General features: G+C 42.0%; 1 protein-coding gene across 1 annotated transcript; it reads left to right on the plus strand.

Moving 5' to 3' along the window:
* Positions 1 to 514: 514 nt before the first annotated feature.
* RGN (regucalcin) lies at positions 515 to 15,073 on the plus strand. Its single transcript, XM_061178609.1, has 7 exons — positions 515 to 604; positions 2,433 to 2,613; positions 4,472 to 4,654; positions 11,608 to 11,823; positions 13,333 to 13,464; positions 13,827 to 13,981; positions 14,659 to 15,073. Exons 2-7 carry the CDS (start codon positions 2,445 to 2,447, stop codon positions 14,707 to 14,709), a joined length of 906 nt encoding a protein of 301 aa, XP_061034592.1. The 5' UTR covers positions 515 to 604; positions 2,433 to 2,444; the 3' UTR covers positions 14,710 to 15,073.
* The last annotated feature ends 674 nt before the right edge of the window (positions 15,074 to 15,747 follow it).

The raw sequence follows: 15,747 nt of genomic DNA on the forward strand, positions 1-15,747 counted from the left end.
ACTCCCCTACCTCTACCTTGCCCCTCCCCCCTTCCCTCTCCCCACTGGTAACCACTAGTTTGTTCTCTATGTCTGTGAGTCTGCTTCGTTGTGTTATATTCATTAGTGTGTTGTATTTTTTAGATTCCATCTATAAGTGATATCACACAGGATTTGTCTTTCTCTGTCTGACTTATTTCACTAAGCATCAAATAAAGCCTCTCCTCTTGCCCCACCAAAAACATTTTGCAAGAGTTGGCCTCCAGTTGACTCTTCTCCACTAGGAAAATAGGATTTGTTTAACCGCTTGAACTTTCCTTTTGAACCTGTTTGTGTTTAACCGGACCCTCGACCCAATCTCTCGGTGAGGCATTTGGATAACTTTTTTTGGTTAAGTCAGAGATTACCTTTAGCTATCCGTCCAAACTCCAAAGCTTAGGTTCACTGGGCTCCAAGCGTCTGTCCCACCTCCCTGCCCCGGCGGGCTCTGCTGGATTCTTCCTGCCGAGGAGGAGGGAAGGCGTGGAGGGAATCGGTTCCCACCCACAGCCCCGGCCGGGTGACTCTCCACCGCGGGCCCTGCTCTGCCACCTGACCTCCGAGCCCCCTGCAAGTCATCAGGCTGGTGAGTGCCCTGCTCAGGCCGGCCTCCCCGCCCCCTCTCTGGAGAGGGGACATCTGGCGACAGCCAGCCCCATCCCCAAACCCGTGCGGCTGAAAGGAGACCGACCCCCTCTGCCACCCGGGGACCCGCGCCCCGCGCGCGCCCCACTCGGCCGGCCGGGGCTGGGGAAGAGGCGGGCGCAACCTTCAGCTTCCTCGGGGCACCCGAGGCCGCGGCCGCGCCGCCAGCCGGTACCGGGCCCCGCGCCCGCACAGGTGGCCCGAGCAGAAAAGGGACATTTGCCAGACACCCCCTCCCCCCGGCTTGCACCACGGAGCGTGGGGTTAAAAGTTGCGATTGCAAAAGTCCCGCGTCTGATCTTGGGCCTTATCTCAGATTGACAGCAGGAAGGCCTTTAGAACCTCTGCCAATTTTTAACAGCCAGTGAGGACTGCAAATGCTACAGCGCTGGCAGGCAGCATCTGAGGACGATTTGAGCTGTATTTCTTTAAAAAAAAAAAAAGCGGTTTATCGAAGGTAATATTAAACCAAAGATTATTTTCCCCTATCATTAATTTGCCCATCCATGTGTGGGACCAGTGACTTCAAATCAGATAATTGTCAAAGAGAAGGGTGAAGATGCAGGCAGTTTTGATCATCATCAGGACACAGTCTGGGAAAGAGAGAAGGCTCTTGAAAGTTGTCTGTCTTTCCTCTCCCACGTGGGTTTCTTAAGTAAGGATTTTTTCTTTTCTGATAATTTTTCTTTTTCTTCTACCTGTTCGCTGGTCACAGCCTCTGGCCTAAAGTCCCAGAATAGAATGTTCCTGCCTGTGGAGTTCAAGACTCCTTGCCAAACTGGCATGGTGCCTTCCTAGGCAGCAAGAAATAGCTGAGGGGCTGTCATTTCCTACAGTGGTGCCCCAACGATGTCCTTTTCTCCCCCCTTTCCATTGTCTGAATTTGAAAATGGATGTTATAGAGAACAGACTGGTGGTTGCCAAGGGGGAGGGGGCTGGGGGAGGGATGGAGTGGGAGGTTGGGGTTAGCAGATGTAAGCTTTTATATACAGGATGGATCAACAACAAGGTCCTACTGTACAGCACAGGGAACTATATTCAACATCTTATGAAAAACCATAACGGAAAAGAATATATTAAAAAAAAGAATGTATATACATATATATATATGTATAACTGAATCACTTTGCTGTACAGCAGTAATTAACACAACATTGTAAATCAACTATACTTCAATAAAAAAAAGAATATGGATGTTATTTCTACTTTAGTGTATTATCACTGATGAACTGCATTTCTAAAAATGCAGTTCAGAAAAGTGCAGAGCAGGAAGATTGGCCTTTGGGCCGTCAGAGAAGGCAATCAACACCATGCACGGATGGGAAGGGCAGCAGGAGAAGGACGCCCAGAGGGCCACCAATGAGGGAGTTTCCCACCCCCTGACCCGCCCTGGGGCCTTGGGTGCTGGCATAAAGGCAGCCTTGCCTTGTAGAAGCAGCCAGCTCTCTCTGGGGGTCACTAGCGCCAAGGTGTGGATGTTGGAGTGTTGCTTTTTTTCTCTCTCTTTTTAAGAGAAACCTTGAAAAAAATAAAAGCACCGGTAAGTTGATTGAAGATGTCTTGTGTTATGGCCTATCAGCTCTTTCTTCCTTTTTATCTGTCTCCTCCTGCCACATTGCATATTTTGTTCTGATCTGGGGAAAGTGTGTCCAGCCTTTCCAGTTCTGATTTTAAAAACTCAATCTGTATTGGGATCTTACCAGCGTCTTAGGTGTTTTGCTGAATTTGCTCCGTGCGATGACATTTCACTTTATCTCTGTTGTCTTCAGTAAATCTCCCCCATGACAATGTCTTCCGCTAAGATTGAGTGTGTTTTGCGGGAGAACTGGCGCTGCGGTGAGTCTCCAGTGTGGGAGGAGGCATCCAACTCTCTGCTCTTCGTAGATATTCCTGCAAAAACGGTTTGCCGGTGGGATTCGCTCAGCAAGCAAGTACAGCAAGTGACCGTGGGTAAGGATGAAGGATGGGCTTGGATCTGCCCAGACAGCCATCTCTTCCCTGGGGAGGGGCGGTCACCTAATGTGTCATTCCTCCGGGACCTTCTTGTTAAAGCATACTGAATATGCTTGAAAACTGTTGGATTGTCATCCTTTCTGTGTCCCCCATTTTGACCCAGGAGTAAAATCTGGATGGTCAATACTTTCCTCTTCCCCTGCGGGTGCCGGGCAACATTCCCCATTGTGTTTTGGATGGTGAGTCACGGTAGGATCTTTCCTTAATACCTTCAGTTAACAGCCGTGAAAGTTGGAGACCCGGTTTGTGGCACAGCAAAGGTTATCTACCTTGAGTCAGGCCAAGGCCTTAATTTGCAAAAAATAATAATAATAATAACAACAGATATATCCCCTCTTTGTGCAAAGAGGAGCTTTTGGACTTAGAAAGCATTAACCGGGACTTTCTGTTCACTGTTCAAAACAGGATTCACAAAGGAATTTCGAGTGCATTGGAGTATGATTCTGTTAATGGCCCTGTGATTTCCCATGGAGGGGTTTATCACATTCTATGGCCTAAGGGTATGGGCTTGACTAGAGATAAAGAAGTTTCTTCTTTTCATTATTGTGTTCGTGGGAAAGAGATACCAGGAATTCCTGTGACCTCAGGACACTCTCTCAACCCAGAACTGGGGACCTTTTTTTTTTTTAGATGAGAGGGAACAGCTTTTAATTCACTCACGGACATGACTGTGGCTAGAGGCAAAATGACTGTGACCCGCTGTGATCAGACTTGGGGGAGGGACCCATCACCTTCCCTAGTCTCTCTTTCCCAGTATGCACACATTAGGGATATATTCCTACCCCTAATCTGCAAAACAAAAACAAAACAAACAAAAAAAAAACCCCAAACCCTGGGAAGGGCTTGTGGTGTCCACAGTAGCTTAAAAGCTAACAGAAGCCTCAGGCCACAGGTTGGGATCCCTGATGAGGATATGACGCTCCTACTAGTGTCTTGCACATTCCCTGGGACCCTCCACGGCTCGAATCAACTTCTGCACAGGACACCAAGCGTCTTGCACTGAATAGATGCTTAGGAAATGTTTTCACAATAAAGTCTGTCAATTTGTTTCATGTGAGTACTCACCATGGTAATCAATCTCTCCACTTAAAAAAAAAAGTTTCCTTATACGTGGAAAAATGTTAAACCCAGAAAACCTAAAATTTAAATATACAAAATATAGTAGTATAAGGAAGACGTGATTTTTTTAAATCACTGCATCTACATTTCTATTATTTTTTAATCATGCTTACTTCCAAAAAGGATTTAAGAAACAATTTTCAATTAAATACATACAAAATAGGGTCCCTTTAAAAAGACAAGTCCTAATTTAAAAAAAAAAAAAAGACAAGCCCTGTACTTGAGGGAGAGAGAGATGTCATAAAACCCAGTTTCTGGAACTAAACACAGTTTGTGTCCCTGCATTTCCTGAAGATCAGGCAAACTGAGCATCGCTTGCTCTGTGACAACTGCCCTGGTTTACACACCACCCCCTTAGGAACCTCTCCTCTGAACTTGCTGTGGCACCTGCCCCAGTGTATGGTGGCTGCTGTGGTTTGACTTCTCTGCTTCTCCCGCTAGACTGGGAGCTTCCCGAGGAGTTGGGTTTCATTCATCTTTCCATCCATGCTGCCCGGAACAGCACACGGAGTTCATGCTCAACGAATATACTCGGTTATGTAACCGTCACTATTCAACAGAGAGGAGGGAGCACTCCCCTTGTCAAAAGAGCTGCAACCTCTTAGAGATGCCGGGTGGCGTGATGGACACAGTGTGACTACTGGCTGCCCTCTGACTGCTGCTTTTACCTCTGCAGATGCCCCAGTCAGCTCTGTGGCCCTTCGCCAGTCAGGAGGCTACGTCGCCACAGTTGGAACAAAGTTCTGTGCTTTGAACTGGGAAGATCAGTCAGCAGTTGTCTTGGCCACAGTAGATAAAGACAAGAAAAACAATCGATTCAATGACGGGAAGGTGGATCCCGCTGGGAGATACTTTGCCGGTATGGTTTATCTTTAGCACCTACTTACTGAGCTTTGGGGAAGACCAGAATATGACTTACAAAAGCCTCACAGCTGCAGTAGTAAAAGAAGTATTCGTAACAGGTCTTGGGTTCTTCTTTTATTATCACTTAAGTCACTTGTATCCAAAAAAAAAAAAAAATCCCATGATAAAAACTTCATAGCGGGCTTCCCTGGTGGCACAGTGGTTGAGAATCTGCCTACCAATGCAGGGGACACGGGTTCGTGCCCTGGTCTGGGAAGATCCCACATGCCGCGGAGCAACTGGGCCCGTGAGCCACAATTACTGAGCCTGCGCATCTGGAGCCTGTGCTCCGCAACAAGAGAGGCCGCGATAGTGAGAGGCCCGCGCACCGCGATGAAGAGTGGCCCCCACTTGCCGCAACTAGAGAAAGCCCTCTCACAGAAACGAAGACCCAACACAGCCATAAATAAATAAAAATAAATTTAAAAAATTTTTTTTAAAAAAACAAAAAACTTCATAGATATCCCTTTCAACTGCTGTCTCTAGCAGACTAAAATTTGTATTGTATTTTTGTAGTTTAAATGAGTTTTAAGATAGAGGTTGTGTTGTGGTTACTGTTTAAATTGGAAATAATTTCAAACTTTCAGAAGAAAAAAGTAACAATAGTACAAACAACACCTGTATAGCCTTTACCTAGACTCACCTGTTGTCAACATTTTGTTCCAACTGCTCTCTCAATACATAAACATTTTTCTCCAGGATCATTTGGAAGTAAGTTGCATATATCATGTGCCTTTACCTCTAAAATACTTCAGTGTGAATTTCCCAAGAAAAAAATGACATATTCTTACATGACCATAGTACAGTAATCAACTCAAAGAAGTTTAACATTATGACAATTTTATATGATGTACTATCTATATTTCAGTTTTGTCAATTTGCCAAATAATGTCCTTTATAGCATTCTTTCCCTCCAGTACATAATCCAGTCTAGGATTATGTACTGCATTTAGTTGTCATTTCTCTTTAATCTTCTTTCATCTGGAATGGAACATAGCCTTTCTTTGTTTTTTATGACATTGCCATTTTTGAAGACTACAATCTCACCCAACTCCCCTCTTTTTTAACAGAACATTCCTCATGTTTTTGCGTTTGTCTAATGTTTCCTTGTGATTAGATTGATGCTATATATTCATGGCTGGAATCACTGCATAGGTGCTGTTCTGTCCTTCTCGGGGTATCCCATCTGGATACCATCTGTCCCTCATTGGTGATGTCAGTTTTGATCACCCAGTTGAGGTCTTAGATTTCTCTACTGCATAGTTAACTATTTTTAAATTGCAATTTATAAGCAGTTTGTGGGGTCTGTTAGTGATCTATTGCTGTGTAACAAATTACCCTGAAATTTAGTGGCTTAAAATAACAAACAGGGCTTCCCTGGTGGTGCAGTGGTTGAGAATCTGCCTGCCAATGCAGGGGACACGGGTTCAAGCCCTGGTCTGGGAAGATCCCACATGCCGCGGAGCAAATGGGCCCGTGAGCCACAATTACTGAGCCTGCGCGTCTGGAGCCTGTGCTCCGCAACAAGAGAGGCTGCGATAGTGAGAGGCCCGCGCACCGCGATGAGGAGTGGCCCCCGCTTGCCACAACTAGAGAAAGCCCTTGCACAGAAACGAAGACCCAACACAGCCATAAATAAAAATTAAAAATTAAAAAAAAAATAACAAACATATATTATCTCACATAGTTTCTGAAGGTCAAGAACCTGGGTCTGGCTTGGCTGGATGGTTCAAGGCTATGTCCTGAAGTTGCAGTCAAGCTGTTGGCTGGGGCTACAGCCTTGGAGGGAGCTGGAGTCTCTGAAGCAGCCTGGAGGATCTGCTTCAAATCTCACTCACATGGCAGGCAGTTGGCAGGAGGCTTCATTTCCTTACTGCGTGGGCCTCTCCATAGGACTGCCCGGGACATGGCTTCCCCCAGAGCCAGTGATGAGAGGCAGAGAGAGAGAGAGAAAGAGAGAAAGCCCAAGATGGAAGCTACAGTCCTATTATAACCAATCTCAGAAGTGACATAGCATCACTTCTGCCATGTGCTATTGGTCACAAAATTATGGAGGGGACTAGACAAGGGTGTGAATACTGGGAGACAGGGATCATTATGGGTCATCTTAGAGGCTGGCTACAACATGCGGAGATACTTTAAGTCCAAGCAAATATCCTGGTCCTCATCAAAATATCTTCCTTAGGTTTTACATTCCTTGATGATTCTCACTTGAAGCCATCTTTATTATGATGGCTGCAGAATGACTTATATACAGATTTAAATGAATTTTAACTCTAGTTTGAAATTAAATAATGCATTTCACATTTAGTTCTCATTTAGCTCCCATCCTAACAACCCTATAGTTAGCCAAAGTTGATTCTAAATCCCTGCTGTTTCCACCTCCCCACTCTGCCCCTCACATCATCAGCCATGCTGTCCTGGCTCCGTTCTCTTTCTTTCTTTCTTTCTTCTTTCTTCCTTTCTTTCTTCTTTCTTCCTTTCTCTTTCTCTCTCCTTCTTTCTTTCACTGCACTGGGTCTTTGTTGCGGCACGCAGGATCTTTAGTTGTGGCATGCAGGATCTTTTAGTTGCAGCATGTGAACTCTTAGTTGTGGCATGCATGTGGGATCTAGTTCCCTGAGCAGGGATCGAACCCAGGGCCCCTGCATTGGGAGCGCGGAGTCTTAGCCACTGGACCACCAGGGAAGTCCCTCCATTCACTTTCAACATGTAAGGTAAGTAAGATCTGAGCAGGTGGTGTGGATTGTTTCCCATCTTCCTGGACTTTACACAACCACAGATCTAGTCCAGGACAGGTTGAAAGATTAAAGATGAGAATCCATTGGAAGTCCTTCTGCCAGTAATTTCTGCAGGATGAAGAAATATGATTGGATACTCTACCTCCTGTTAAAGTTGATTTTCTCTCTCCCTTATGGCTAGAAGTTTACAGCTCTGTGGCACTTGGTGAGACAAAATTAAAATGCCCTCAGAGGCCTGAGTTCTTAGCCTGGAGTCCCCAATTCTTAACCTTTGCCCTCTGGAGACCCCTTAAAATTGTAGGCATCAGTGTGCATACATACTGGTCATGTGCATCTGTCAGAAGCACCTGAGAAGCTTTTTCTAGAGAGAGTTTATAGCTTTCAGCAGGTGTTGAGAGCTGTCCCTGGCCCAGAAAAGGGTGGGGTCATCTGATAGTCTGGATGGGGGTCTCTTAGTGGTGGGTAGTACCCTGAAGGTGTCCCAACACCCAAGGTCTCACCTGTCTGGGCTCACTACTAGATGATGATAAACCAGGGCTCCAGTTTCTTTCCCACTAAGGAAGAGCCCTTTCTAAGCAGTGGGGGATCCACATTCATGTTCCAGGCATCTCTTTCTGTGAGGCAGATAGTGGGGGAAGGGGGTGGGTTGGAGTGGAATAGAAATAATAGAAACAAGCCCAACTTCCCTATAGCAAAAAAAACAGAGAGGGAGGTCTGGCTTGCTGTTCAGGCTTCCCAGTTTCAGTCCATTTTCCTCTAACTCACTCTTCTTTCAGATGGAGCATGTTATAGTAAATGAGCTTTCCAATTTCTTCATTATGTTAAATTCTGCTCTGTCCTCTGAGATCACACTCAAGTCTAAGTGCATATTCCATGGGCACATGAGAAGAATGTGTATTCAGCTGTTGTTGAGTGGAGTGTTCTCTATAAATGTCACTTAGGTCCAGTTTGGTTGATGGTATTCAGTTCTTCTATTTCTTTGCTGATTTTCTATCTACTTGGATCTATTACGGAGAAAGGGATGCTGACATCTCCAACCAGAATTATGGATTTGTGTGTTTCTCCTTTCAGTTCTGACTTTTGCCTTGTGTATTTTGAAGCTCTGTTGTTAAGAACACGCACATTTAGGATTATTATGTCTCCTTAGTGAAGTGACTATTTTCACAATATGTAGTTACTCCTATTTATCCCTGGTAGTTTTCTTTGCTCTAAGTATATCTTGTCTGATACTAACATAGCCTCTACAGTTTTTTAAAATTAATATTTGCATAGGATAGGTCTTTTCCCATCCTTTTACTTTTAAGCTACCTATATCCTTGTATTTGAAGTGAGTTTCTTATAGACAGCATACAGTTCTATTTTCAAACAATTTATTCTGACATTATCTTAATTGATGTGTTTAGATTATTTACATTTAATGTAATTATTGATATGCTTTGACTTAGATCCACCATTTTATTATTTGTTTTCTCTTCTTTCCCTCTGTATTTTTTTGTTACTCTGTTTCCCCTTTCCTGCCTTCTTTTAGGTTATTTGAATATTTTTTAGAATTCAATTTTAATTTACTTATTGTGATTTTTCACTATATCTCTCTGTATAGTTTTTTAAGGGTTCCTGAATGGATTACAAATGTATAGTTAACTTTTCACATTCTATCTAGAACCAATATTTTACCACTTCAATTGACAATCACCCATTTATGTCATAGTTGTCTTTATATACATAGATTTAAAATCCCATCAGAAAATGTAATTTTTGCTTTTGATCATCAGAAATATTTTAAGGAACTAAAGGGAAGAATAGTCTATTATATTTATTCATATACATGCTATTTCTATTGCTCTTTCTTCATTCCTGTTGTTCCTTTTGGTATTTTTCCTTTTGCTGTTTCCCTTCTGTCTGAAGAACTTCCTTTAGCAATTCTTTTAGAGCAAGTCTGCTGGCTATAAATTCTCTTAGTTTTACTTCACAGGAGAATGTCTTTATTTCACCTTCATTCTTTAAGGATATTTTCACTTGATATAAAATTCTAGGTTGACACGTTTTTTTTCTTTCAACAAATTAAACATGTATCACTTTCTTCTGACCTCCACAGTTTCTCATGAATAATCAACAGTCATTGAAATCATTATTCTCCTATATGTTGTATGTATGTCATTTTTCTTTCATTAATCTTAAGGATTTCTATTTAACTTAAGTTTGGTTGTTTGTTTTTTGGGTTTTTGTTTATTTGTTCTTTTTTTTTTTTTTTTTTTTTTGGCCACACCACGTGGCATGTGGCACCTTAGTTCCCCGACCAGGGATCAAACCCGTGCCCCCTGCATTGGAAGCATGGGGTCCCATCCACTGGACTGCCAGGGAAGTCCCTATTTAACTTAAGTTTTTAGAAATTTGATTATGATGTGTCTGGGTATAGGTTTCTTTGGGCTTATCCTGTTTGGGGTTTGCTCAGCTTCTCAAATATATAGTTTTATGCTTTTCACCAAACTTGGAGAGTTTTGAGCCATTACTTCTTCAAATATTTTTTGGCCCTGTATTCTTTGTCCTCTTCTCTAGGAATCTAGTGACACATATGTTAGCTCTTTTGTTGTTGTCCCACAGGTCCTTAACACTCTATATTTTTTTCAGTCTTTTTTTCTCTCTGTTGATCAGATTGGATAATTTCTTGATCTAGCATCAGATACACTGACTCTTTCCTCTGTCATCTCTATTCTGCTATTGAGTCCATCCAGTGGGTTTTTTATTTCATTAATTTTATTTTTCAGTTCTAAAATTTTCACTTGGGGATTCTTTATATCTTCTCCTCCTTTGCTGCTATTTTGAGTTTTGTTTTAAGACTCTGCAGATCATTCATTTGAGCATTTTTATAAGAGTTGCTTTAGTCTTTGTCAAGTAATTCCAACATCTGTGCCATCTCACTGTCTGCCTCTTGCTTCTTTTTCCTATACGACTTGAGATTTTCATGCTTCTTTGTGTTGCCAAGTAACTTTGGATTGTATCCTGGACATTTTGACTATTACCTTATGAGATGCTGGGTCTTGTTTAAATCCTATGGAGAATGTTGATATATTCGTTTCAGTAAGCAATCTGTATGTTTAGGTTCAGATCACAAGTTCCAACTTACTTTCTATTAGGTGCCATTAGGTGTGCCACTCAGTGGTCAGTCTGAGACCTAGAAGGAGTTCTATCCATTAGCTCTGTTCTCCAAATCTTTAGCATGCTAATTAGAATCAGATCCATGCGTGTACAAACAGATGAGCCCAGCAGATCACAAACAACTTTATGGGGTTGCATTCCTGAACATCATCCCTCTTTACTATCTTCTGGTACTTTCCAGCTTCCTGTAGCTCCTTTTCATTCCTACAGTCAGAAACCACCCATTTCTATGGCTGTTCTGCCTCCAGGGCCAAGTGGCAGGAGGGGAGAGAGAGAGAGGGAACATGAAAGCAACGGTGTTTGATCTGCCCTTTTGTCCCTGCAGCTTCACTAAATGGAGAGGAATGTTGCCTTCCCTCAGAGTTTTGATTCCTGTAGTTTCCTGTTGCTGACCACTCTCTGCCTTTGCTACCCTCACTGCAGAATTGCCTGGGGGCTGGTGCATGAGAAAATGGAGAAAAAGGAGTAGAAAATAAGCAGGGGGTTTCTTCCACTCTCTCTCTGAGCCGTAGGAGTGTTTTCTGCTCCTTGCGCCAGATCTAGAGGTTTCTCTCGGACCTCTTTCTGCCTGCACCATGGTGCTCACTTCCAAGTTTCAGGCTGGGTTGAGTTCAGGCCAGGACATACTAGAGGATAAAATGGAGAACTCAAGATCTCGCCACCAATTAGGTGATACTTCAAATTCTGTGTTCTTCTCTGAGCCGCCTGATAATTTACATTGCAGAGTTGTCAAATAGCTATGCCATGCATTTTGTCCAGGTCTTAGAGTTTTGCTCAGTGTGAGAAAATGAGGTTGGTGCAGATGTCTGGAACCAGAACCTCTCAAGGTAGTTTTAATTTGCATTATAAGCAAGGTAGTTGTCATTAAAAAAAAAACCCATAGGACCCAGATTGGGATTGTATAATAATTTCCTTGATTTCATCACGGGGAAGGAGTCCTGGTGAGAGAAGATGGTGCAGTGCACGGGCGGGATGCTGTGCAGCTGAGCTCCGTGCTCTTTGGGTTTTGTAGGTACCATGGCTGAGGAAACAGCTCCAGCAGTTCTGGAGCGGCACCAAGGGTCCCTGTACTCCCTCTTTCCCGACCACCATGTGGAAAAGTACTTTGACCAGGTGGACATCTCCAATGGTTTGGATTGGTCTCTGGACCACAAAATCTTCTATTACATCGATAGCCTGTCCTACTCCGTGGATGCTTTTGACTATGACCTGCAGACAGGAAAGATCTGTATGTACTTTCTCATTATTTTTCTTAATATTGCTGGTATTTTTTTCATATGCATATGACTAGCAGGCTGCCTCGCCCTTAACCCATTTGAAAAGGTCCTTACTTTTCAAACAAAGAACTGCCTAATGTTATGATTCCAATATTGTAATGATTACACAGACTTGACTATGCTGCCGGTCAAGCCATGGCTCTCAGCACAACTAAATATGGCCACAGTTGGCATAATATGGCTAGGTCCTTAATCCTTTTTCTGGCAACCATCACTAGAAAGAGGCTCACTGTAAAACGGATCCTGTCCTACCAGCTGGTGCTTAAAGGCAAATAGTATACAGCAGAATGGGACAAAAGAACAGAAAATTAGAGTTTGGGGTTGATATTTCTTATTTGTACTTTAGTTAACTATAGGCAAGTACTTAAAGACAAATTAACAACCTTTCAAAATGGAAAAGTAAAAAAAGTAGTTGCAGATTGTTCAACTCCACCAACGGGATCTAAATGAGCCATAGTTGGAAACTGGGAGGGAAGGAATTATTGGAAAGAATTTAAAAAGGAGTGCTTGAAACTTTCATGAAAGGTGCCAGACCACAAGAGCAAAACCAATCATAAAAATGACTTGAAAAAAATCATGAGTCTCATGTAGATTTAATCAGAGGCAAAATATTCCAGCACAGATGTTTTGCTTTGAAATACGTAGTGCTCTTTTTCATGACTGTTTTTACCCACTTTACTTACACATGGTTTCAACATTTTTTCCCTTATACCTCAATCTGATTACTGTAATGACCTGGATTTTGTAGTGTAATGTTCCTCTGGATTTTGATGCTTGTTTTTTGTACATTATGATTCCCTTTAAGGCCGTCCAGTTGGTTTCAGAATACCCCTCTTTTCAGAAACAAGCTCTTCTAATATTTAGATAAGGTGATTTTGGAGCATTTAGTTGGGCAGAAACAGAACTCATACACCTTGTTAGTTTTTGCGCATGAATTGTTGGCAGCTCGAACCTGGGCCCTCGGCTGTGAGAGCATGGAGTCCTAACCACTGGACCGCCAGGGAATTCCCCAAAGTAGGCATTTTTGAAAGTAAAACAGCAAAGGTCTAACCACAGACTGAAGTGTATCTGAGGTGGGCATGCAGGGCTTCAGTTCAGGTCCCTCAAAAAGATCTTTTGTTATTTTATTAAGAATTCTGCTTTCTTTTTTCTCTCCTCCTCTGAAAGCTTAGGTAGCTGTGTCTGTACCCAAACTGAAAGGAGTGAGTCCACCCCAAATCCTACAGTACAAATCCTTTGTTGAGGGGTGCCCACTCATGTTTTTGGACATTTTTAGAGTTAGGAATCCTCCTGAATCATCCCACCTGTGCTACCCATTTGCCAGACACTGGATGAGCAGAAGTGATCAGTATTTATAATCAACTTGATTGCTCATTGTTTGACGCTCAGTATTGAGGGGCCTGTGGTTTTGGGGTGGGTGTGTGTGGTTGGTTTGTCTGTTTGTTTGTTTTTAACCATAGCCAACCGCAGAAGTGTTTACAAGCTGGAGAAAGAAGAACAAATCCCTGATGGAATGTGTATTGATGTTGAGGGGAAGCTCTGGGTGGCCTGTTACAATGGAGGAAGAGTGATCCATTTGGATCCTGAGACAGGTAGGCCCACAGCAAAATGAAAAACCCCCTCCATGTCTAGGAAACACCAGACACTAGGGGCCAGAGAAACTTCATCACTAATAAAGTTATATAGAGATATATTCAAAGGTCTCAATTGGATGATTTTGGAAATAAAGGCCAAAGATATAGCCCAAAATGTTATAGTCAGAACTCCTTTTCCTGTAGAGGTAAATCTTTTTTGCCCAGAAGAAATTGTCAGGGAAGGTAGGTGAAATACCTGGGCGAAGTCTGACCTCCAAATCTTCTTTGAACTTTCCTATTGCTCCACAAGGGGTCCCGAAAAGTTGTGCGGGTGGAAATTTGCTAGAGCTGGACTTTAAATGAAATATTTGGTGACCTAGGGAAAAGACTCCGAACTGTGAAGTTGCCTGTTGTTAAAACAACCTCATGCTGCTTCGGAGGGAAGGATTACTCTGAAATGTATGTGACCAGTGCCCGGGATGGGATGGACCCCGAGGGTCTACTGCAGCAACCTGAAGCTGGTGGAATTTTCAAGGTGATCTGGCTATTTCTTTTATTTTGAGGGTGAGGTGGGAGATCTTCGGTTAAGTAACTGATTGGTGCTTTTTCATACTTCCCAAACACAATTGTATTTGGCATTTAAGCTCATCATGCTAGACTTAAAAACATTTTATTGAGATTTTCTAGACCTGAAGTCCAGGACAATGTGTTCAGCCCACTTTGTACAGTGCTTTAAAATATTTTTTTGCTTCAGTGGTGTTTGAAATTCTATAAATCAGTAGAATAGGCTTGGAAAACCAGTGTTTGAAACACATTTATAAGATTAGTTGATTGTTTTGATGTTGCAAGAATATTTTCAGGTTCTTAACTTTTTTTGGCAGTGAAATAAACACTGATAAGAGTTATAGATCTCTTGAGCTGAAAAGAAATGTAGAAGTCATCTGGCGCAAACCCCTTTCTTAACAGATGGGAAGAAGATAGAAATAAATTCAGTTTTCAATCCTAGTTGTAAATGGTTGCTAGTTGAATTATTATCTACGTGAATAATTGGGTTGGACCATAAATACCTAATCAAATAGTTCCTTTTTATTATAGGAAACAAAACAAGGATAATAGGTGGCTAAATATATTATTGTGAATCATAAAAATGTTTTTGGAGAATACTTGTGAATTACCTTGTATCAGAGTTTCTCTCTTTTCTTTTTTTAACAGATAACTGGCCTGGGGGTCAAAGGAATTCCTCCCTATCCCTATGCAGGATGAGTGACAGGCCTTCCTTCATAGTGGAGGAGACTTCTTAGAAGACAACTAGAAAATTCTGGTGCTGAAATTTCAGTCTAGTTACAAAAAAAAAAATGAAGCAATGATATTAATAGGATTAAATTTTTAATTACAATTTTTAAAACAGAGAGCATTTTTAACAAGGGGTGACAGGTGGTTTTGATAACATACTATAAGGCCTTCTGCAAAAGTGCTATAGAAATATAGAGGTGTTCAACCGTCAACCAGCCTCTTGATTCTTTGCAAATTGCTGGTGGAATCGGGGGAGGGGGAAGGGACCATATTTGTTCTTTACTCTGCATTCCATACTTACTATGCCTGAAGCTTCAAAACACTAATAAATAGTAGTCTGGTAATGACTTGCTATGATTATGTTCCTTTTTATTTTCATCATAATCTTATAAAATATGCTGCAGTGCCGACCTACCTTCGTATTACTTTTCCTGTATGTTATTTTACAAACTAAAATATTACTGGAGGATAAGAATCAAACATTTTGGCAAAATCTATGGTTCCGACTGCCACCTAGTAGATGTAATGTATCACTTTGGAAAGAATACTTTAAAAATAGCCTTATTGAGTTTTAATTGACCTACACATATTTAAAGTGTACAATTTGATAAGTTTGACATATATATACACATTAATGAAACCAACGCCTCAAGTAAGATAATGAATCTATCCACTACCCCAAGACTTTCCCTGTGTCCCTTTGTAATCCTTTCCTTTGGTCCTTCTGTATGCCTGCCCCCATCCCCAGGAAACCACTGATCTGATTTCTGTCACTATAAATTAGCCTTAAAATTGGGTACTGTGATTTCTCCAACTTTGTTTTTTCAAAATTGTTTTAGCTCTTTTAGTTCCTTTGGCCTTCCATATAAATTTTAGAATCAGCTTGACTATATCTACAAAAAAATCCTGGAGCAATTTTAATTGGAATCGCTTTAAATCTGTAGAACAATTTGGAGAGAATTGGCATCTTTACTATTTTGAATCTTCCAACCCATGAACATGGCATGT

Source organism: Eubalaena glacialis, chromosome X (assembly GCF_028564815.1).
Source record: "Eubalaena glacialis isolate mEubGla1 chromosome X, mEubGla1.1.hap2.+ XY, whole genome shotgun sequence".
Classification (NCBI taxonomy): Eukaryota; Metazoa; Chordata; class Mammalia; order Artiodactyla; family Balaenidae; genus Eubalaena; species Eubalaena glacialis.

Coding starts and splice junctions, on each gene's coding strand:
- RGN (XM_061178609.1), top strand. CDS start 2,445: ATGACAATGTCTTCCGCTAAGATTGAGTGTGTTTTGCGGGAGAACTGG. Junction 2,614..4,471: donor AGTACAGCAAGTGACCGTGG/GTAAGGATGAAG, acceptor TTACCTCTGCAG/ATGCCCCAGTCAGCTCTGTG. Junction 13,982..14,658: donor AAGCTGGTGGAATTTTCAAG/GTGATCTGGCTA, acceptor TTTTTTTAACAG/ATAACTGGCCTGGGGGTCAA.